Source organism: Diceros bicornis, chromosome 12, assembly GCF_020826845.1.
Source record: "Diceros bicornis minor isolate mBicDic1 chromosome 12, mDicBic1.mat.cur, whole genome shotgun sequence".
Classification (NCBI taxonomy): domain Eukaryota; kingdom Metazoa; phylum Chordata; class Mammalia; order Perissodactyla; family Rhinocerotidae; genus Diceros; species Diceros bicornis.
The window spans coordinates 70,442,989-70,467,401 of record NC_080751.1 but is presented as its reverse complement, the minus strand read 5'-3'; the positions used below and the strand labels follow the sequence as shown (position 1 = coordinate 70,467,401).

At 40.2% G+C, this 24,413-nt stretch overlaps 1 protein-coding gene across 2 annotated transcripts in view; it reads right to left on the bottom strand.

Annotated features, from left to right (window-relative positions):
- Window positions 1-22,320, bottom strand: part of YWHAQ (tyrosine 3-monooxygenase/tryptophan 5-monooxygenase activation protein theta) — a 37,923-nt gene extending 15,603 nt beyond the window's left edge. Inside the window, exons 1-2 of one of the 2 annotated variants that reach the window (XM_058551832.1) lie at window positions 22,225-22,320; window positions 21,502-21,857 (exon numbers count right to left, since the gene is read on the bottom strand). In XM_058551832.1, the coding sequence (XP_058407815.1) occupies window positions 21,502-21,795 (294 nt within the window). In that variant the 5' untranslated portion in view covers window positions 21,796-21,857; window positions 22,225-22,320. Of the gene's footprint in view, window positions 1-21,501; window positions 21,858-22,099; window positions 22,125-22,224 lie in introns of those variants that run through there. The other variant, XM_058551833.1, reaches the window with a different exon arrangement.
- Between the last annotated feature and the right edge of the window lie 2,093 nt (window positions 22,321-24,413).

Sequence of the window (24,413 nt, the reverse complement as noted above, 5' to 3'; positions counted from 1 at the left end):
CTCTTCTAAAAATAATTAAAATGCTAAATAGAATTAGATAAAATAGAAGGAAAAATACAGCAGAGCTCCAAAGGAAGGAAGGGAGATATCCAGGTGCTAGATATACACAGGAAGATGAAACAAAGAGCAAAAAGTGAAAGTTTACAATACAATGACAGTGGTGTTCAGGGGGCAAGGGCCCTAGAAAAACTTTGTCTACCATCACTGAGAAGTAGCAAGAAAGCTATTTCCTGGGCTTTGGCGGTGGGAGGGGGGGGGGGACGGGATGGCGACGGCGTGGGGATGGGGGGGGGGTGTAGTCTCCCATGAAAAACTAAAACCCAAACCCGTGTTCTGTGCAGGTGCTATTCAAATTTTTATTTCATAAATGATGTGTGAATCCAAAAGCTAAAAATGTGCATAAAAATGTGCCAAAACTTAGTTTGCCCAGCAGAAACAAATCATCAAAACCACTGTGTAAAGACACTTCTACAATCCAAGGCACACACAAATCCCCTAGAAAAAGCTACATTTTTGTTAAAACTAACAAAACTAACTCAAGGGACAGATCCGTTATAATGAGGGATCAGTAGAACAGGATGGTTAGTATCCAAGAATTTAAAAAATAAAACTGTGCTATAAAACATAAAATAAGTATGTTGAAAACGATTACAGAGTCTTTTAAAGATATATATTTTAATACTTATGGATTAAATAGATGATGCCCAGGACTGGCTTCAAATAAATGGGTGTACGTGTGGTAGGGATATAAACAAAACAGAATTCATAATTGCTGAAGCTGGGTAAGGGGTACACGAGGGATTTTACTATAACATTCTCTTTATTTCTGTGTAAGTTTGAAATTTTTCTTGATTAAAATAACCAAAGAGATTAAAAAAAAAAAAAGCAAGGGACAGAAGCTAGGAGACAAGAACAGGATACAATGCATTAAGAAAATGAAGCTTGGAGGTGGAGGGAGAGGGTAAAGGGCTTTTAAAATTAAAAAAAACAGAGAAAATTAGTAAAATGGAAGGCAGATTTGAAGAAACTGCTCAGAACACAGAACAAAGAACTAACAAGATGAAAAAATTGTGGATAAATCAAAAGATGCAAATAGAGATGTCTAAGATATGATGTGTAAGATAATATGCAATAGGAATTCCAGAGGAAGAGAATAAAAAGAATGAGGCAGAGATGTTATAAGAGATAATAGCTGAGACTCTCCCAGTAATAGTGTAAAGATAATAATCTTCAGAGTGGAAAGGCACACTAAATCTCAAACAAGATAAAATAAAAATAAATTCATACCTAGACCATCATGGCAAAACTGCAGAATGCCAAAGACAAGAAAATTCTTAAAAGCAACCCGAGAAATAACACGTTACCTATAAAGGAAGAAACAACAATATGACTGACAGTTGATTTTTCATCAGCAAACAATCAAGTATCTTCAAAGTGCCGGAAAAACAACTGTCAGCTAGAATTCCATAACCAATTAAAAGTACCATATAAAAGCAGGTGGAAAATAAAGACATTTCCAAAGACAGAAGTTCCTACTCAGACCTTTACTGAAAGAACCTTTTTAGAGTGGGAAGGAAGAAGTAATGGAATAAAAGAGAAGTCATTAATTAGAATAATTACAGCAACTAAAATATCGAGTAACTGAAAAATTTTGTGAAGTTTTCACTCTCCGAAAACTATAACAATGCAGAATTATTACAAGACACAGAGTAACAATACATGTTTGCAGAGGATAGTATTTCAGATTATTTAGTACAAAAGTTCTTTCATATTAAGTATGTGCAAAGGATTGAGTTGGCTATTAAAGCACATGTGTTTCCCAACCTCTTTTAGAAGCCTGTCGAAATTAAGGATAGTTACATGTTTTTTTCTTTAATCCAACAGATGTCTGCCTTTAAGACTACACTTTCTAAAATCTGACAACTAACTACGATAATCTGTTATCAGGAGGAAGTGTTTCACTAAAATAATCAAGGATCTCAAATATTTCAATAGCCCACTATCCATTTTAAGGTAACTGACAAGACGTGGGTTCATTTGAGATATATAATGGCACGACTTTAACCAATAACTACATGCTAATAACTCACAAATCTGCCCCTTACCAGTTGGGCAATTAACTTTTACAGCTCTGTACCTTAGTTTCATCTGTAAAATAGAGTTAATGGCAATCCCTACTTCACGAGGTTGTTGTGAAGATTGAGTTAATGAAGACTGCTTAGAATACTGCTTGGTCCATAAACCTCAATCACCCGCACCTCCACACAAATCTTTCTCTTAAGTGTCAGATCAAGTGCTCCTATATGTATGTGTATCTGTATACATGTATAGCTGTATATGTGTGTGTGTACACGTGTATATATAGACATCCGGATGGGCCAGTGTGACTTTAAACTTTACTCATTTAAAAAATATTAAATTTGCCTTCCTAACACAATCTACTGCTGATTCTCCTCCCCTACTCAATTTTCTGGCTTAAGAAAAGCACTCAGTTGTCCTAGTTAGAAACCTGGGCATCATCCTAATGCTTCTTTGGCCTTACTCCCCTGGCCTCCCACATTTAGTTCCCCAAACCCCTGGATGTAATTTTCCCCAAGTCAAGACTTTGTTTGAAAACCTCAGACAAATAAGCACAGTATACTTTGGGAATATACATCTCCCTGCTCTTAACTATAAACCACTGAGGGAAAAGACTTTATCTTGTCTAAATTTGATATACATATATATATATTTGTATAGCAAATTAACAAGAATGCAAAACTTGACTACAATCTGAGAGCATATAAAATAAATATACCTTAAAAATAAGGATGAGTCAATCAGAAAAAACAGAGAGAGGCATGGAAACAGAAAAGCAACAGACATTGAAGGAAAAGGATCTAATATATAGTCTAAGAGAGTGTGAATCATAGTCAAGCAACCCACTGACAAATCCCTACCGTGACAAAGCCCTACTATGGAGATGATGGCCATTAAGCATTTGAGCAGCCATGCAATTTCTCGTCATGATGCTGCATTTACTAAGCAACTTCCTGATTATGCCTTGATTCCTACGTGAGTCTATTTGCCTCCTGAATAAGAACATACTGGTCATGCCAACACAAGTATTTCAATCTTTGTGCTAGTTATTCCTCACTGTAAATGAATAAACTAATGTTCCTGGTTTTATACACCAGTCACATGAGCTTGATTATGGTGGATCTATCCCTGAAAGATGGCTCCACCCTGGTGTGTGTGAGTCCACGAGGCCAAAGGCCATACTATAAACTGCAGTAAACTCACAGGTAATGCAACCCTTCCCACCACCGCACCCACACTGCCAACAACTCTGTAGTGTTACATGGCTGAGTATCCTTATACATTCTGAAATACGACTATCTACTAGAACTTAATATGCCCCAAACAAAAATAAATTTATTTCCAAACCTGTTTCTATACTTATATTCCTTACTTCTACCAATTCTTCCACCATCCTCCCACCTCCTAGCCACCCAGGCCCATCAGCACTACCTTTGACTTTTCACTCCATTTCCCATCCTACCACCAGCTGTCAAGCCCTACTGATTTCACCTCTGTAACAGAATTTTGAGATACCTTCTCAGGCTCATTCTTATTTCTATTACCCAAGTTAATCATATCATTTCACCTCAACTAATCCAATAACCTAACTGATCTACCAGGTTTTAGGGTTCTTCTTTCTCTAATCCATTTTATATCCTGCTCCCAGATTAACCTTAAAGTCCATTCTGGGCATGTTAATCCCCTGCTCAAAAATCCCAATGGCCTGTTAAAGAATAAACTTAAAGCCTAGCACTCACGGTCCTCCAGGATCAGACTTTAACCTAGAGAGGTAGTGAAGAAGATACTGATCCCCTAGCCATAAGAGCAGCAGGGTGAAGCTGGGGGAGCAATCCATTTTCTCCAGTATGCCATACAAATACAGTTATTCTGTGTGTGCCATTAACACAAACAGAGTTGGGAAGCCCTGTCCTAACTGACTGACATCCAACCTTATTTCTATTATTACCATTCCTGCACTAGCAGGAAGAGCATGGAGCAACAATGAGGTGCCCCCCAAATACTTAAAAGTACTTAAAAGTGGCACTCTAAGAAGCAAAACATACAGGCATTCATCGAGTTAGATGTTGGGAATGCAGTTGGGAATGCAGCAGGTATAGGGGGAGAGTGAAAAAGCCAACACTGATAGTTATCTCCAGCACTATTAAGAGAAGAGGGTACTTGGGTCCATGAATACTGTCTTCCAACAAGGATGCACCTATACTGAGGCTGGACGCAGCAGTGTTGGAGTAGCTAATCATTAAGATCATCCAACTACTGCTTCTTGTTGATTTCAGTGCTCACCAAGCAATCTCCTAATGCTAATTTGGTTCCTCCTGTAAATCTGCCTGCAAGCAATAAACATGGCTAGACCATGACTCTCTGCCCAATTTATAATTCTTGCAGCTTCTCTCTCAGTATGCCAACAAATTCGATTTGGAGCCCATAAGGCCAAGGGGACAAACCCTAGACCATAAGTGTACACTACTGTTTTACTCATTTGGCACTCCTGCCAAACAATTCCTCCTTATCTTGATTTAGGGGGGCGGAGGGGAGAATCCCTGAAAAAGTGTTAATGGGCCTTCATATCTCCAACTTCTATTTATTAAAATTCATACAATTCTGGAGCATTGTGAAAATGCCTTCTAACAACAGTATTTGTGTAGACTAAAAATCACTTTGTATAAAAAGTGTTCAAACTTTTGAGATACCATTTTAAAAGTAACAAAAGACCTAAAACCTAACACTGGCTAGAATATTTGTCAAATTAATAAATCAAAATTAATATGAATAACGGTGTCATGATGAATTGTCACTATGGTCAGAGAATTAATATGGACTCCTCAGACCCAAAGGGGTATGTGCCACTGTAGTTACAGTGAAAGTAAAAATAAGCCAGAGTAGTTCAGGCAAACAAGTGGTTAATTATTTTTGTGGGCAAAAGAAAAATAAGGAGCTAAAACCCAGAGGATAAACAAGCAGAGGGGAAGGGGAGGAAACAGATGAAGAGAATCCAAGGCTCTCAATAAAAAGAGAAAAAGTTTTATCTATGTCAGTCCTGGTGGTCTAGTGGTTAAGATCTGGTGTTCTCACCACCTCAGCCCAGGTTTGTTTCTCAGTCAGGTAACCACACCACCTGACTGTCAGTTGTCATACTGTGGCGCCGCATGTTGTTATGATGCTGAAAGCTATGCCACCGGTATTTCCAATTCTAGCAAGGTCATCCATGGTGGACACGTTTCCACGGAGCTTCCAGACTAAGGCAGTCTAGGAAGAAGGACCTGGGCACCCACTTCCGAAAAAATTGGCCATGAAAACCCCGTGAATAACAGCAGAGCATTGTTTTAATATAGTGCAGTAAGAGGAGAGGATGATGCAAAAAGACCCGACAAGTTTCTGCTCTGGAGTTGGAATAAACTTGACGGCACTAACATTCTAAACTCTTTTTCCTGGTCCATAAGCTCTCTAGCCACCACCATCCCATGACCCAGACAAAATGATGACCAATGACAGCAGTATTGCTATCAATATCTGCTATAGCACAGTGGTGCTTTTTAGGGGTTGGGATAGCCCTTTTGTGAGCATAATGCAACCCCTCTCCTCCAATAAACAATTAGCACTTAAATCCAAAAACAATAAAAATGTTCTTGGATAGGAATGTTCATCCCATCTTCCAACTCAGCTACAGAGCTGTTATGACTGCAGTGGTGAAGACACATAACAGAAAGAGTTTTAGATTCTGAAAAATAATGGGGTGTGTGTGAACTGTGATGTACCAATATTAAAGAAAATCAGTTTTTGCCCCCTCACTTCACTTCAAAGCAGCCAAGCCCATTTCAGATATTATAAGAAACAAATGGAATGCCCAGTCCTTCATCTTTGACCTCCGTCTGCTACATCCTCACATTTTAGCAGCTGAATACTGAGTGGCCATAACAGCAATATCAGAATATATTATACCTTCCGCTCAAAGATTTCCAACTCTCTGGTCAAGATATACAACATCGGAAGGACAGTTTAACAATACATCCACTGGTGACACTAATACTACTTTCCAAATTTGTCAATCTGCATCAAAAACAATTACACAACCACAATTTACCAACATTGACAGATCAGTGCTACCAAAAGAACCAAGGCGAATACCACCTATGTCTGTACTTCCTTCCCTTCCGAGTTTTCCTTAAAAGGACAAAAACCAAACAGAACAGTAAGTCGAATCTTAGTTTGGTCACAAGTAATTCAACTAGACAGATATCCTGATAACCTAATAGAAAGGATGTTCCAGTAATTAAAAATAGGTCAAAATTGCCTTGCCGGCTTAGTAGATAGGTCAAGTTTTGCTATATCCTAGGAAAACTACTAAAAATAGATAATAGCTTATATTAGCAAAGACACCACTGGACTTTCATATGAGCTTTGTCTTTTGTAAGTCTATGACAAAATGAACTAAGCCATTTCTACGTTATAGAAATTATACAATTATTTGCAGACTAATTTTTCAATCTATGGCTAACCCATGCCACATACATTTATCTCTGCAGCTATATTATACACAACCCTCTAGTCTACCAGTTGTTACGGGGCACAAAGGGAAGAATAGGGTCAACTGCAATTTAAGAGGCTATGGTAAGAAAATTATCCTGCATTTGCAACTAAACTTATGTGGGTTACTGATTACATTCAACTGAACTACTGGGTATAGCACAAAAAATAACCTTGAAAAATAAAGTAGTACTTAACAGTATATAGAGGAAAAAATAAAGATGAAGTCCTTATTCTTACATACTCTCACAGCTCATCAATATTGATCCGAATTGGGTGCAATTTATTTTGGGGACAGCCACAAGAGGAACTCAGAACACTGGTAAACTCCAGACAATACAGAATTGGGTCCAATTACGAGACTCAGTGAGAAAGAAAATACTACATTAATATAATAACACATTTTTACACAGGGAAGAGAACTAGAGCAAAGGTAAGAAAGCACACAATACAGGAGAGACTTGTAGGGGCCGGCCGGGTGGCGCAAGTGGTTCAGTGCGCGCGCTCCGCTGCGGCGGCCCGGGGTTCGCCTGTTCGGATCCTGGGCGCGCACTGACGCACCGCTCTGCAAGCCATGCTGTGGCAGCGTCCCATATAAAGTGGAGGAAGATGGACATGGATGTTAGCCCAGGGCCAGTCTTCCTCAGCAAAAAGAGGAGGATTGGCAGATGTTAGCTCAGGGCTGATCTTCCTCACCAAAAAGGAAAGACTCGTAGTAGGTAGTTCCACATGCCTGGAGCACAGAGAGAAAGGAGGCAGAGGAGAAAGGCTGGAAGGTCTCAATCAAGTCCTGTTAAGGAAACTGGACTCCATCTAATATGGTAACGGTTGTGAAATTTTAAAAAGCAGTAATTATTTCCTTCCCTCAAGTCTTTTTAAGCAATACCAGTATACAGTAAAAGAGATAAAAGGAAGCCACTCTAGCTGAAAAGCACAGATGTATAAAGCGCCCATTCTCCCCCACTTCCACACAAGAGAGAATTCTCATAAGAATGGGGTCTGTAAAGCAAGGTTTTACAATGAAAGGCAGTGGGAACAGAAGGAGCACTATTCTAGAAAAGCTGAATTTTAGTTCATGGCTAACTGGCTGTGTAACTAAGTAAATCAATATGCCTCAGTTTCCTTACAGGTAAAACACATGTCTCCTCTACTCATAATTACACATAATGCAAGGAAAACAGACCTGAAAGTACTAATAAGCTATAATTTGTAATTGACCAGGGAATGAGTACAGTGGCACCTAAACTGTATCTTGTAGGACAGGTGAGATTTCAACATACAGAAATGGGAGAGAGAAGGTTTTACAAGTGAGAATAGCAGTGAGTAGAGGGATGGAAATAAAATATGGAGTGCTTTGGATAAACAATTTGGCTGGAGCATGAAGAATGGAGTAATCACAAGTTTTCCTTAAATGAACTTTTACACCAAACCACATGTGATTATTTTTTCCATAAGTTGAGAATTTCAGATCAAAGATATATGAACTAGTATTTCAACAAACGGTGCTGGGACAACTGGATAGCCACATAAAAAGAATAAAGGTTGGACCCCTTCCTCACACCTTATGCAAAAATTAACTCATAATGGACCAAAAACCTAAATGTAAGAGCTCAGATGATAAAACGCTTAGATGAAAACACAGGTGTAAATCTTCACGACCTTGGATTAGGCAATGGTTTCTTATATATTACGACAAAAGCACAAGCAACCTAAGAAAAAATAAATTGACTTCATCAAAATCAACAACTTTTGTGTTGCAAAGGACACTACAAAGAAAGTAAAAGACAACCTACAGAACGGGATAAAATATCTGTAAATTATATATCTGATTAAAGTTTTAGTATCCAGAATATATAACTATTATAATTCAATAATAACAAGATAACCCAATCAAAAAATGAGCAAAGGATTTGAATCAACAATTCTCCAGATATACAAATGGCCAATAAGCACATGAAAATATTCAACATCCATTAATCTGGAAAATGCAAATCAAAAGCAAAGTAAGATACTACTTCCCACCCACCAGGATTGTCGGGGAGGATGCAGAGACATCAGAACTCTAATACACTGCTGGTGGGAATTTAAAACAGTGCAGCCACTTTGGAAAACAGTCTGGTGGTTCCTCAAATGGTAAAACAGAGCTACCACATAACCCAGGTATATACCCAAGAGAAATAAAAACATGTCCGTACAAAAACCTGTACACGAATGCTCACAGCAGCATTATCTGTAATAGCCAAAAGGTGGAAACAACTCAAATGTCCGTCAACAGATAACCGGATAAAAAAATGTGGTATATTCATACAATGGAATATTATTCAGCCATAAATGGACATGAAATCTGATACATGCTACAACATGAATAAACCTTGAAAACATTATGCTAAGTGAAATAAGCCAGACAAAAAAGGACGACTATTGTATGATTCCACTTATACAAGGTACCCAGAGTAGTTAAATTCAGAGACAGAAAGCAGAATGGTGGTTGCAGGGGCTGGAGGGAAGGGGAAATTGGGATTTATTATTTAATAGGTACAAAGTTTCAGTTTTACACAATGATCCACGATCATAGATGGATGGTGGTGATGGTTACACAACAAATGAATGTACTTAACATCACTGAACTCTACAATTACAAATGGTTAAAATGGTAAATTTTATGTTGTGTGTATTTAAAACTGTTTTATTAAAAAAAAAGAAAAAAGAGAGGCTGGCCTGGTGGTGTAGTGGTTAAGTTTGAGCGCTCCACTTCAGCAGCCCAAGGTTCGCAGGTTTGGATCCTGGGCACAGATCTACACACTGCTTATCAAGGCATGCTGTGGCAGGCGTCCCACATATAGAGTAGAGGAAGATGGGCACGGATGTTAGCCCAGGGCCAATCCTGCTCCGCAAAAAGAGGAGGATTGGTAATGGATGTTAGCTCAGGGCTAATCTTCCTCACCAAAAAAAAAAAAAAAAAAGAAAGAAAGAAAGAAAGAAAGAAAAAGAAATGAAGTACCGATACATGCTACAAGACAGATGAACCTTGAAAACATTATGCTAAGTGGAAGAAGCCAGACAAAAAAAGCCACATACTGTATGATTCCATTTATGTGAAATGTCCAGAACAGGCAAATCTACAGAGATAGAAAAGTAGATTAGTGGTTGTCAGGGCTGGGCCAAGGGAAGATGAGGAGTGACTGTTAAAGGGTACAATGTTTCTTTTTGAGGTGATGAAAATGTTCTGGTTAGTGGCACTGCACAACTCTGTGAATATACTAAAAATTTATGAATCATATACTTTAAAAAGGTGAATTTCATGGTATTTGAATTAAATTTAATTAAAAAATAAATATGAACTGACAATCCTCGTCATTAAATAAAGACAATGAAAAACAAGATAGAAAGCTCCTCTAATATGGATAATATAAGCAACTAAGCCAAATTATTTTACAAGCATTTCTCAGAAACTTTAGGGGAAGGAGATCATTAAGTCTCTTTAGAGGAAGAACAGACAAAAAGGAAATTACCTGCATAGTCCTCATCACTATGACTTTACAATACATGTAAAATATAGCTAAAAGTTTTAGTGTGTTATCTTTCTTTTATTTTAGAAAATGTTTTAAAAACAGGACAAAAACAGCACATAAGACAAGATGATCAGAGAATATTTGTTAAATGAAAAGCAGTTCAGGGCTTTTATTGATTAATTTGTGACCTCCATCCATCCCTTTAATCCTATTTTCCCCATAAACTTGCTAATTGTAAATTTTACTACTACAGGAAAGACTATCCTATGGAAAACTATTTGAGAACCTATACTAACAGTCTTAATAGGTCCTTCAAAGATTCAACAGATTTGGAGGCTGGATATGCCGCTTTGATATCCTGACAGAAAATTAAAGGAAACTAGTTCTATCAATAGCTAAAGTAAGCTTTATAAACATCTGCCAGGCCTTTTAGATTAAAAGCAGAAATTTTCAGAAATCTGTGTGGGACAAAAATGAATCACTAAGTATTTTTTGATCTGTATAAAGATGATCATCTATGTCTTTTTCTTCCCAAAGATATACAGCTGGTCATAAACAATAAAATAGAGGTATAGCCTTCAGTTCTACCTAATGAGTTATTCACACTGCATCAGGTTATACTCTGTACTCTATTTAATACAGCAGTAATTAAAGATTGAAAAGCCTAACAAGAAATCATATAATACAAAAATGCTGTTTTCCTGATACAGCTTCACCTCTGTGCAAAATAAATCAATTGCAAAAGTAGATGAACAGTAAAAGAAATTTGCTGAACAAATAAACACTGCCATTTAAATATTTCCTTTAATCTTAAACTTAGCCATTGAATCGGGGCAATGCATGCTCCTCCACCTCCTTCCCTAATCTACTGAAGTTATTACTCTTGATCCTTTCTCTAATTAGATGGTTCTTAAGTTTTTTCCTACCCTTAATATTTTGGCAGGTGTGGGAAAGGAGAGGAGGAAATGAAAATTTCTAGGGGACCATGAGTAGTTTAATAAAGACTCCCACCTCAATTTGTTCAAGAACATAAAGTCACTTCAATATATACCATTTCCCATCTCAAATGTTATGTTAGTCCTTGGATGTTTAAGTATTACATAAAAAGTTAAAAACTATATTAATGGGATAGTCAGTCTTTCCAAACTCCTTTAAGTATCTGACATCACTAAGAACCAACCACCTGATTTCTGCAACCAGTCCCCAAATAATCTAGAGTATTTTCTGAGTAAAGGATATGTAAACTCTTACTGTAATCTTTCTAACCTCTTCACTAGTCCATCAGAATCCCGAGGGCAACACAAGCATTGAAGGCACTTGGAAATAGTACCAGGGAGAAAGATCAGAACACCTAATATATACATGTTTAACTGCAGGTGTCTAATACCATACTTTTTAAGAGAGCAAAACTTTCTGAGCCATGTTCATATAACGTCTGTTTGGTAAAATAAGCAAAACAAGAGGGAAAATGAGAGTACTAATTCTAGATGAGTAACATCAATAAGAGTTAGGGAGTAAAAAGTCTGATCTGAAAATCAGTATCATTATGATTTTAAAGCATTTTTATGTACTTTCCCACAATCACCCTGACATTTACAAACAGCAATCTAAGACTGTTCCTTAAGAAAGCATTTACATTAAATTTACAGAAGTCCTTATAGCCATGGTCCCGCCACCTGCATCATCGTTTCTCCATTTCTCTAAGTAACAAACATGCAGCAAACATACAGGAGACAGAATGGTCCAAGTCAAAGTTAGTAAACTAAGGATATTATACAACACATATTTAGTACCATACTATGCCAAATCCAACTGGAGCAAAAGGTCCAGATGACAGAGATCATGGAATACTGCTCATGTGAACAGAAAAAATGTAAATGGATAGTCAAGATCTGTGGGAAAGACAAGTTTCATTGAAATGCTTCAACCAATACTGGCTAACAGCTCACCTGACCTACTGTCTCCAAAAGCTGTAGAACTTGCAAATCTAAATGCAACCAGCTCCAAAAGACCATTATTTACATATTTCATTCATGCCAACTCTGCTTTTGGGTTGGATATTGGGGAATGAAGAGAGAGATCATATTAACCTTACATTACCATTCTCAATACAAAGAAGAAGCCATTCCAACAAACCAGTTCTTTAGTTATTCAGGAATTAACAGGGACTCTTTATTACCCAATATCTAAAATCAACTTTTCTCTCTTCTTTATTATCAAGTCTGTGATTTTTCTGGTCTCCAAACTTATATTCCTAGAATAAGTTGTAGGGTAAAGAGATAGGGCAATGAGAAGGAATGGGAAGGTTTTACAAATGTCATTATCACCACATAATGACAACTACTCAGACAACTGCTCATCACCCACCACAGTGATGATTAGCAAGCCTCAAAGCAGAATTCCCCTAGAGCAGCAGTTTTCAAAGTGTGTTCTGGGGACTTCTAGGGGCCTCTCACACACCCTTCTGGGTGGGTGGGCGGCACAAAGTCAAACCATTTTCATAATACTAAGATGCTATTTGCTTTTTCACTATCATTCTCTCATGAGTAGTTTTCCAGAAGCTACATGAGATGTAATATTGCAATAGATTAAATGTAAAGCGCTGCCACTATTCTCATGCAATTTTGTTTAAAGCTATTTTTTTCTTAAATGTTATTATTCCATTTATATGAGGTATCTAGTGTAGTCAAATTCAGAGACAGAAAGTAGAATGATGGTTGCTGGGACGGGAGAATGAGGAGTTAACTGTTTAATGGGTACAGAGTTTCAGTTGGGGAAGACAAAAAAGTTCTAGTGATGGTTGCACAACAATGTGTGTACCTAATGCCACAGAACTATACACCTAAAATGGTAAATTTTACATTACATATAATTTACCACAACTAAAAAAAAAATCACACATTATGTTAACTTCTAATGGGTTTATCATTCTAAATGAATTAGTAATTATTCTAAATGGATTACAAAATTCTCAGTTTTAATTTCTAATAATGTAAATATTTATAGGTATAATCTACACAAACAAAAGCTTTTGGGTTCCAGAATACTTTTAAGTGGGAAAAGGGGTCCTGAGACCAAGAAGTTTGAGAAGCACTGCCCTAGAATATGGTCAATTATGTAAGTCTTCCACTGTACCCTGACTCTTCAAAATAATCTAATTAGCACTCATAATCAAATAAAAACAAAAGCTATGGTGCCAAATCCATCAGTCCTATGTCCTAGATACCTTTCCATACACTCTCATATCTTGAGGTCAACAAGACATAGGTTTCACTAATTTTCTTGCTATAGGTATTAAAGGCATTCAACCACAGCAATGAAGAGTATCATACCCCTAATACACGGCAATCAACAATTACAGTGCCACCCATATACCTGCCACCCAGATCCTACCATTAACCTTCTCCATACTTGCTTTATCACATATCCATCCACTACTATTAGTTTTTATGTAAACTGAAGACACCAGTACATGCATATCACTAACTAGACTTTTCTTTCTTTAGAAGCAAAACTTACACACAATGAAATGCACAAATGTTAGGTGCACATTTGCTAAGTTTTGACAAATGCATATCTGTGTAACTCAAACCCATATCAACACAAAGAACATTATAATCACCACAGAAAGTTCCCTTCTGTCCCTTCCCACTCAATCTCTGCCTCCATTCCCACAGAGGCCACTATTCCTGTGATTTTTCACCCATAGACTTTTGCTTTTTCTAGAATTTCATATAAATGGAATCACACTATGTTCTTTTTTGTGCAAAGTCTCTTTCACTTACCACGTTTCTGAAATTTATCTATATTGTAATGTGTATCAGTAGTTCATTTGTTCTCATTGTCGAGTAGTATTCCACTGTATGAATATACCACAGTGTGTTTATCCATTTTCCTATTAATAGACCATTTCAAGTTTTCAGCTCTTAGAATAAAGCTGCTATGCGCATTCTTGTACAAGTCTTTTTCTGGACCGACATTTTCATTCCTCTTGCCCAAGTATCTAGGAATGGAATTTCTGGAGGAAAAAACCACCTTTTAATTATAGAAAATTTCAAACATACATAAGAGGAGAGAATAGTAGGGCCGGCCCTGTGGCTTAGCAGTTAAATGCACGTGCTCTGCTGCTGGCGGCCCGGGGTTCACATCCTGGGCGCGCACCGACACACCGCTTCTCCGGCCATGCTGAGGCCGCGTCCCACATACAGCAACTAGAAGGATGTGCAACTACGACATACAACTATCTACTGGGGCTTTGGGGGAAAAATAAATAAATAAATAAATAAATACATAAAATTATTTAAAAAAAGAGGAGAGAATAGTATAACGAATTCCCATTAACTATAGTAATTCCCAGCAACTGCAGTAATTTATAGATGCTCGTTTCATCTATACCCCCACCTATTATTTTGAAGTCCTAGATATTATCATCATCTTGTCTTTAAATACGTTAATACGCAAACAATGTTGTCAAATTATTTATCATGAAATATTCAAGAAAATGTCATCCCTGATTTACCTACAAATTACAAGTAATTAAAGTAGCAACAAAGGATAAACTATAATTTTTATTCTCACAAATTTTATTTTTTTATTTATTTATTTTTTGTGTGAGGAAGATCAGCCCTGAGCTAACATCCGATGCCAATCCTCTCTTTTTTTTTTTTTTTTGGCTGAGGAAGATTGGCCTTGGGCTAACATCTGTGCCCAGCCTCCTCTACTTTACATGGGACACCGCCACAGCATGGCTTAACACGCGGTGCATCGGTGCGTGCCCGGGGTCTGAACCTGCGAACCCCGGGCCACGGAAGCAGGGTGCACACACTTAACCGCTGCACCACTGCGCCGGCCCCTCCTCACGTATTTTACTTATTTATTTTTTTTAAAGATTTTATTTATTTATTTTTTCCCCCCAAAGCCCCAGTAGATAGTTGTATGTCATAGCTGCACATCCTTCTAGTTGCTGTATGTGGGACTCGGCCTCAGGATGGACGGAGAAGTGGTGCCTCGGTGCGCACCCAGGATCCGAACCCGGGCCACCAGCATTGGAGCGCGTGCACTTAACCACCAAGCCACGGGGCCGGCCCTCCTCACGTATTTTAATTTTTTAATTTTATTTATTTATTTTTTCCCCCTAACCCCAGTAGATAGTTGTATGTCATAGATGCACATCCTTCTAGTTGCTGTACGTGGGACGCGGCCTCAGCATGGCCAGAGAAGTGGTACGTCAGTGCGCGCCCGGATCCGAACCCGGGCCGCCAGCAGCGGAGCACGCGCACTTAACCACTAAGCCACAGGGCCGGCCCTCCTCACGTATTTTAAATGATGCCTCTCCACCACCCCTCCTTGATACCTAGAAAGTGAATGGTACAAAGATATTTCCCATTGTTACTATGAAAGAACTAGCGCTCAATACAAAACCCGGTATTGATAAATATCATAAAGGAACATCACTATGATCAAGGAGATTTCTCAACTGTCAAGCACCCTGAATTAACTGATCTCACGCTGCGATATCATTTTATAAGTGAAACTGTATATGAGACCTAAAAAAAAAAAAAAAGTCTGGTTAACTAGCTTTTTGTGAGAACAAACATAGCCCTCATTACATCCAATACTGAAATAAGTAGGTAAAATTCCAACCCTTCCAGTCACTAGTTTTGTTATCCTCAAAAACCTGTCTGTGCTGGAGAGGGTAAGGGGAAATGGCCTTTCTCAACAACTGCTGATGACAGTGTAAATGCATACAATCTTTTCAGAGGGCTATCTGGGGGAAAAAAAGCATTTCTCTTGATTTGGAAATTTTAGTTCCAAAAACTTAACCTAAGTAATTCTAGCATAAAGCATGCAACAAGGAAGTTCTTTCCAGTGTTGTTTATAATGGGTAAAACCGTTTACAACCTAAATGTTCAGTGGGGCATTAGTATAATTTTTGCAACATACAAATAAATACACACTACAGGGTTAAAAGTCTGGAACCACATACGTCAAACTATTAATGGCAGTTATGAAGGAGAGGGGAATATTCGCTGTTCATCAATTTTAACTGCCTCTTCCAAACAGACTTCACTATAATTTCAGTTGGATCTTTTTTCTCTGTGCCAAGTTTTTAAAAGAGCAAAGCTCAGGGTTTTGGAGGCAACCATGAGGTAGAACTTAGAAAATACAGGACCCACTGAGTAAGTTTCAGAAAGGTGAACTGTGGAGTCAAACAGCATACACACAATAGTGACAAGGAAAAAAAATGACTGAAGTCTAGACAAAGGTTCTGACAAGAGGCCAACATGTTAATAAGAACCCAAAGGACAAATATGATACAATTCAGTACAACTTAATACTATTTCTTTTATTTATGGTCTCACCCAGAGTTTCTCAGCCTTGGCATTACTGACATTTTGGGCTGGGTAATTCTTTGTTGTAGGGGATTATCTATGCATTATATGATGCTTAGCAGCATTCAGGCCTCTACTCACCACCTTAGTAGCATCCCTCCTCCACTCCAAGTCTTGGCAACCAAAAACTATCTCCAGAACTGGCCTAACATCCAGGGGGTAAATTCACCCTGGTTGAGAACCACTGATCTAACCTTACACTTATATGCCTGGAATATTATATGTATAGTATTCCATTCCATTTCACTCTTCAAAAAAACACCTCTTGGCTTCAAGGAGCTTACAATCCAAAGGCAAAAAATCCAAAAGCCAAAGAATTTTTAAATTTTATTGCAATATCCTATATATAAGGAGGGCTTCAAAATTATCGACTTTGGGAGTTTTGTCCACCACAACCTATCTTCCCTACCTCCTAACTTACAAACATAATGTCTTATAGTTATTAAACTGTACAAATTCCTCAAAACAGAGATTCACACTGTGATCTTTAGTCCGCTACCATGTATTTAAGGACGACTATGTTTCATTTAATTTCATCTGCAGCCACACCACCTGGATTCAAATCCTTGCTGTACTACTCACTAGCTTTGTGATGCTGACCAAGTTACTTAACTTCCTTATGCCTCAGTTCTCTCAACTTTAAAACAGAAATAATACTATCAATCTAACTTACGGGAACAAAGTGAGTATATAAAGTGCTTAAAATGCTTGGCGTATAGTAAACACCCAATAAATGTCAGTTATTAGCTATTATTTTAACTATAGGCCTATGACGGTAGGCACCATCATCACCAATTTACAGATAAAGAAACAGAGGCTGAGAGATTAAGAAACTTGCCCATGGTCACAAAACTAGAAGGTTATGGAGCAATGATTCAAAAATAGTCTGTGTTGATTCCACAGCCCATAATTTTTCAATTTTGTCAATAAAATTATATTAAGGTTCATTAACTATCAACAATAACGTATCAGTCTTCAAAATAATAACCAGCACCAGACACATTTTCATTACAAGATTAATTTAGAACACAACTAAATTGAAGCGTATTACTGAATTAAGGTTACAGAGCTTTAACACACCAACACAGACAACTTTCAGTTTCTTATATACTATTTTAAATGGTTCTTATTTGAAAAATCAGAACATAGACTATAGTTCTCAAAACTGTTTATACATTATATGGAAGCAGGCTGTTGAAATTAGTCTGCTAAAAGACCATCAACACCAAAGGATAAAATGGGGTTGTCTGAGACAGAGGTTATCTGGTATATATTCTCTAAATGTCTTGTTCTTACTCCAAGTCACTGACTTTTTAAATGCTAGATTTTGTTCCCAAGTCCCAGAAGGGCTTTGTGGACCCCTGTGATTTTTTCAATTTGCCGTTATCTCACAACCAAGTTCTTATGGACTCCCGAACATCTTACACATGTTATCTGACCACTGCCCAGCTGTGATACAACTTGTTAACTTTTTTCACTTAAACTTTGCTATTCCCAACACTCCTTATTAGGATCACCAATGACTTCTGCATCACCTCTTCCTGAAGCCATTTCACTGAAGTCGTTACTTTGTCAACATTTCATATACTCTGTCAACATTGCATATACCTTTAACATGTTCTTCAACGTGGACTGTAAAAACTACTCATTTTAGAGTTGGGAGGAAGTCAGAGCAGAGTTAAAATGGCTACAACCATTTAACTTTATAGTCCCAAAAAACCAGAATTAGAAGAGACCTAGAAATTTTAGCCCATCCCTCTGGTTTCACAAATCATACTGAGAGACAGAGATAACTTGGTGAAATCATCTTCTCTAACTTCTTAGATTCTGTTTAGAGTTGGGACTTGGCCATTTGGGCCCTCTTAATCTCCTTTGTTCTTTAGAGCACTCATTTGGATTTTAACATTTTTTTTTTGCCTCCACAGTTCAGTAACTTCTCTCAATACAGTGATTATCCAAAGAGTTGCAAGTTGTCCACCATGTTCATTTTGAGTAAACAGTAAATAATTCCACCTCCAACCTACTCTATGAAAAGGGCAGACTGAGAATCTCTGCTACTTAGCACTAAAATTTTGCCTGTCCTCCCTGTTACTCTTTTACCAGTCTTCTATAACAAGTCAGTTCTACCTACATCCTCCACACCAAATTCTCCTTTCTGTGCACCAAAGGAAAAAAAACAGAAAATTTCATTTTACCACTCATCGTCCAGAAACTTTAGATTTCACTCTTCTTTCCTCATTATTTTGATAGACTCCTCATGAAATTACTAATTATCAATTATCAGACTCTTGTTCACGAGTCTATCACTTCCTTGTCTATCAGTTCAGATTACAAGCTGGTAATTATTAACACTCAAACCATGAATTCTAGATGCTGTCACATGCAGAACATCCAAAATCTTCAATGTCTCCCCAAGGTCAACCTAATGAGGAAAACTCCCTCTGACATTCTCTTATAAATTATAGTTCCTTCCTTTCTAGGCTTTTCTCTTCCAGCAGCTCTACACATATTCTGCTCCAGTCACATAGAAACTTTCTTCCCTGAAAAAGGCCTATCCTGGGGCTGGCCCAGTGGCATAGTGGCCGAGTTCGCGCGCTCCACTTCAGAGGCCCAGGGTTCACCAGTTTGGATTCTGGGCGTGGACCTACTCACCGCTTATCAAGCCATGCTGTGGCAGGTGTCCCACATATAGAGTAGAGGAAGATGGGCACCAATGTTAGCCCAGGCCGATCTTCCTCAAGGGGAAAAAAAAAAAAAAAAAAAAGCCTATCCTGTACATTCCTTCTGCCTGGAATATTGACCCCCCTCAGACTCTCCTCCCTCAATGAGCCACTCTGTTTCCTTTAAACTACATAGCATTTTGTTCATAACCATCCTTTGAGAATTATATATTATTTGTTTGTGTATTTCTCATGTGCACTCACAAATTACTGGAGGACAAAATCTACGGTTCTCAGCTTTGTTCTTCCCCATACTGCTTAGCACAGTGCCTTGCACATACTAAGCTCTCAAATACAGCCACCAACTTGAAGATGGGCTTTCCCAGGTTTTTTTATAGGTTGGGCATTAAGTCACAACTAGTCTCTCAAGCCATTTTACTAATATAAATATTTTATTTATGCCTCAGTGTCTCAGATTAGTCAAGTTAAACTCTTCTATCTCACTTGGTGTAAAAAAATTATCCTAATTTTAAGGGTTCTCTCCTACTGAAATGCCGTATATGAAAGGTCTACCCCAATATACCTGGTCTCTCTTCCAAGTCATTTATCAACTAAGCAAAACTCTCTTCCACTTACGCTGTCATAAAAACTAAAATTTATAAGAGCCACAAAATAAAACAAATAGTCCTTTGGCTCAGAGTTAACTTGCTAGAGAACAGGAAAAATTTTATGGTAATTCCTAATTGCTGCAGGGTAACTAAGAAACTTTAAAATAATAACAACACAAAAAGAGACTGAAATATGCGATGACAGCCCCCAAAAGCAATACATATACAGAAAAGCTTCTCATTAATGTATGGAATTCTTATAAGTCTTCCCTTGATAATAGAGTCTATGTTGTCAACAACCATTACCATATGCTATCGAAGGCTACTGTCACTTCCAAGTTGGCAAATTTCTTGAATACAAGCAATTCAGTTCAAAAGCTTTTATAAGTGCCTCCTCTATGCCAGGCAGGGAGTGGAAGCTAAGATGTAGATGAATACACCATACAGTCTTGCCTTCATAAAGCAAATAATCTCAATAGAGTTTTCTCCACTTAGTACACACTCTCTGCATTGCTTTCTTTGCCCCTTTACCTGATATCTCCATCAGCCATGATTTTGTGCAGATCACCAGTTATTTGTATTGGAAAAACAGGTTAAAGAAGTTTAAAAAAAAATTTCCTGCCCCATGAATCTCATGGGGCAAGGAAGAGACAGCTGGAAGGAAAAGAGGCATTTTCCCTTCTATTCCCTCGTGAAAAATCACCAATCGAGCATGCTTGTCCTTCAAAGCCCCCCTAAAATACAAGGAACACGTCAAACATCAGTAGGCCTCTTGTAAAACTGGCACTTAAAAAAGGCAACTGCATCAGATATTTCCTATTTTATTGCTAGAAAAGACTCTTTGCAGTATTAAAACACTTCAAAACACTCCAGGAGATAATGCTGGTATTTAAATTTTAAAAACTTATTTTACTGATCAAAAGATCCATGCAATGACAAAGCTAAAAATGTTCTCTCTCACTAATAAGGGTGAATCACAGCAGGCACCTACTCCACCCAACAGCCACCCTTGCTAAAACTGGACAGTTCAAAACCTGGAAAGCTTTCCTTGCCTGCTCCACACGAGAAATGAATTCAACACATTAGAGTTTACGTATAGCTATGTAATAGCAAGGAAATGTTAATAAATACTGAAATTTACCAGGACACTTTGTTCTTCAGACTTAGCTGCGCCTTTTCCACATTTACCAAACTCTCCCCCGTTATTAACAGGGAAAAAACTCAACAAATACTCTTACTTGAAAAATGCAGGATCTGTTCTATTTTCGAAGTAAATCTCCATTAGTTTGGGAGGAAAATCTACGGCATATACTGTCTCTGTGGAAAAGGTGCCTGCCTGCACTTTTTTTCAACTCAAGCCTATGAACTGATGAAATATATTTAAGGGGTCCCCAGATCTCCTCGGTAAGCCTAAAAACGATTTTCAGTCTTGCACAAATCTACTTGGATATTTCAAAGTTATATTGTGTGGCAGCAACGCAGCATCTGGGGAAAGATCTATTTACCCCTGAAAATGCAGCTTGTTAGGTCTCAAGAACTGAAATAACTCATTAAGGAGGCCAAGGCGAACCTTCCCAGACCCTTTCCGTCGGCAGACGATTAGGCAAGCCCCGGCCCACATTTCTTCCCTGCTCCCACGAAATTCTCCACGAAAGCCTCACACAAAAGGGCCTCCGCACGCCGAGGCACTTCCCCGGCTCCCGCCGCCCGGCGAGAGCGGACTCACCAGGACCGTGGTGCAGATGGACCTCAGCTCGGACTCCACTTTCTCCCGATAGTCCTTAATCAGCTGCAACTTCTTGTCGGAGGTGTCAGTCTTCTGCTCGATGCTCGAGATGACCCTCCAGGCGGACCGGCGGCCCCCGACCACGTTCTTGTAGGCCACCGAGAGCAGGTTGCGCTCCTCGTTGGACAGCTCGGCGCCCTGCTCCGTCACGGCCTTCATGCAGGTGGCCATGTCGTCGTAGCGCTCGGCCTGCTCGGCCAGCTTCGCCTTCTGGATCAGCTCGGTCTTCTCCATGGGGACGGGAGAGGAGAGCGAGGGCGAGCACCGACCCGGATCGGAGGAGGCGTGCGGAGGGCCTGCGGGCGGCGGACACAGGGCGGGGGCGGCGCCGTCAGACAATGCGCCCGCCGCCCCTTTTGTCTGTCCCCGCACGCGCGGCCCAGTTGAATTTCCCTCCCCCGCCCACGCTCCCGCCCGGCGCCCAGGAGGCCGAGGGGCGCCCGCGGAGGCGGCCCGCGGCGGGCGAAGGAGGAGGGGGAGGAGGAAGAGCCGCTCCCGCGCCCGCCCGCCCAAGATGGAAGCGGCCGTTGGCCCGCACCTTCCCGCCGGAGCCGTCCCTGAGGAGAGCGGCGTCGAGGCCGGCCGCTCCCGGGGGCTGGCCTCCCGCCCGGCCCTCAGGCCTGGCCAGACCGGAGGAGGGCCGGAGGCGGCCCTGGCGCTCACCTTCACGTCTCCGCGGCCGCGGCACGAGTCCCACCACTTTGATCCGCTTTTGGCTTTAGCGGAGGACCCTCCCGTCTCAGCCTACCCCAGAGCCGAGGGGCGGGCCTCCGCGCAGCTGCCCTCTCTCCCGCCGCCCAATGACACGCCGAGCTTCCCCCTAGAGTCCCGCCTCCCGCCCCGCCGCTGGCCAATGATAACTGAGCGCGCGGAAGGGGGCCAGGGAGGCGGGGCGGGAGGGGAAGTGGAGGCTAGGAGGGTGGGTCGGCTCGGGCAAGTTCGGTTGGCCAGCAGGCTGCGGCTTCGGCCACGGGGTTTCCTCCAATTAGATCCAGGGTAAAAGGACGTCACTGTTGCCATGGCGATGCTGTTACCAACTCCCCTCATCCTCCCGCCACCCCCAGCACTTGTGGGTGCGGCACCGGAGCGGGAGGCTCGCACCACCTCTCCTGCGGCGGCTGCGTCTCTTGCTGCAGCACCGCTGCAGATGGTGCATTGCATCTTTGGGTCAATGCAGCTGCGGCTCTAGTCGGCCTGGTGGGGCCGGGCCTGGGAGGGTGACACAATCGGTTGTTTTGTTGCACAAGGGCCTTTCTTTCCTCCACCTTCCTATTCGTGACAAAGGTTTGGAGCTCAGTACCTTGAACCCAGCCTTTAATGACGTTGCGATTGCGGCTGCGAATTAGAAATAATCTCATCCCCATTAAAGAGGAATTAGTTCCTGGAGAAAGTGGCTTAAATATGGCTTTTACATGATAAATTCAAGTTTTCAGATGGGCACCTAAAACCTGAAATTCCCTTGTAGAATTCCCAAGGAAGTCCAGGCAGGTCTCTCCGGCAATGCCAGTTATTATGATTTTCTTTAAAATGAGAAATGACATTAGGGATAATTTGGTGAAAAAACTACCATTAACTCCATCCCCCCAAAAAGCAACTGTTTTTATATTTCTTTCCAGCCTTTCCAGGTTATGCATCTAAATATGTATTTTTTCACATCGTTGTCGTATGTGTACATGCTTTTTAATTTCTGGTATTGTTTTTGAAAGGTCGCTTGAAAAGCTAAACTTCTCTCCCTAGATGTTGACTTCTGACATTCTCCTCCTAGCGAACGAACACCCGTCTGAAGTTAGGCAGATGGCCTCAGACGTCTTTTATGTCTTTTACTCAGGGTCATTGACAGACTTTCCTTTCTCTTGAAACTAGGCACTCCCTTCCTGCCACTCCCTTCTCTTCTGGCACTTCCCCGGTGCCCTACTCCAAATAAGGTCCTGGGTGTCTGGAAAGTGGCCTTTGTGCCATCTTAAGATGAAAATTGCCATCTGGGTTCATGTTACCATGATTCCAGTTTCAGCACGTCCAAGGGAGAATGGATCATTGAAAGACAAAGAATGCCACAGCCGAGAAAGAATTTCAACTTCCAAGTGGAGACTGGAGCAGATCTGGAGAATCTCTAGAATGGAAGAGTGCAGACAGATGGCAGGAGAAGGTGCAGACTTTCCAGAAATCTAAACTCCCTCCCAGCTATCCCTCCCTGTCCTGACTTGTAAAGGTTGCTTTGTGCTTTGACAGACAGGAGAGGCCTGGGTTGGAAAGGGCCTGTCTCTTGATGCAGAAATGCCTTACTATGTTCCAGTGTTCTAATGGAGGGCCCTGCTGTTATTTCTGGAATCCCTGGGGCCAGGCTGCAGACACACGAGTGTTTATGGCCATGTGGGCTGGGGTGGAGCCGGACACCAAGAAATCCCAATGGAAAGAATTTGCATGTGGAAGGTCAGATAAAATGCTTTCTGTATGACAAAATTTCAAGCTTACTGAAATTAGATACAGCCGAGGCAAGGAGAGGAATCAGTGGAGGTGGATGGGGGCCGGAGACCCTTGAGGGGAATTGCCAGGGGACCTGAGCTCTGTGGTAAGGAGGGAGGGAAGGGGCAAGCACACTAACTGTTTGTCAGAAAGTCTGGGCCAGACTGCCATCTCCCCTGGTGACCTTGGGCAAGTTTTTGCTGCTCTCTGTAACTCAGTCTCTAAAATTCCTGCTTTCGTTCAATCGTCAAAGATTTATTGAGCAGCAATTCATATAGTTAGGATCATATGGGATCATGGGTAAGAACTGCTTCGAAACAATGGCACACTATGAAATCATAAAGTATTTTATGAGAGACCAAAGGGATACGTGCATATGTAAAGGCTTC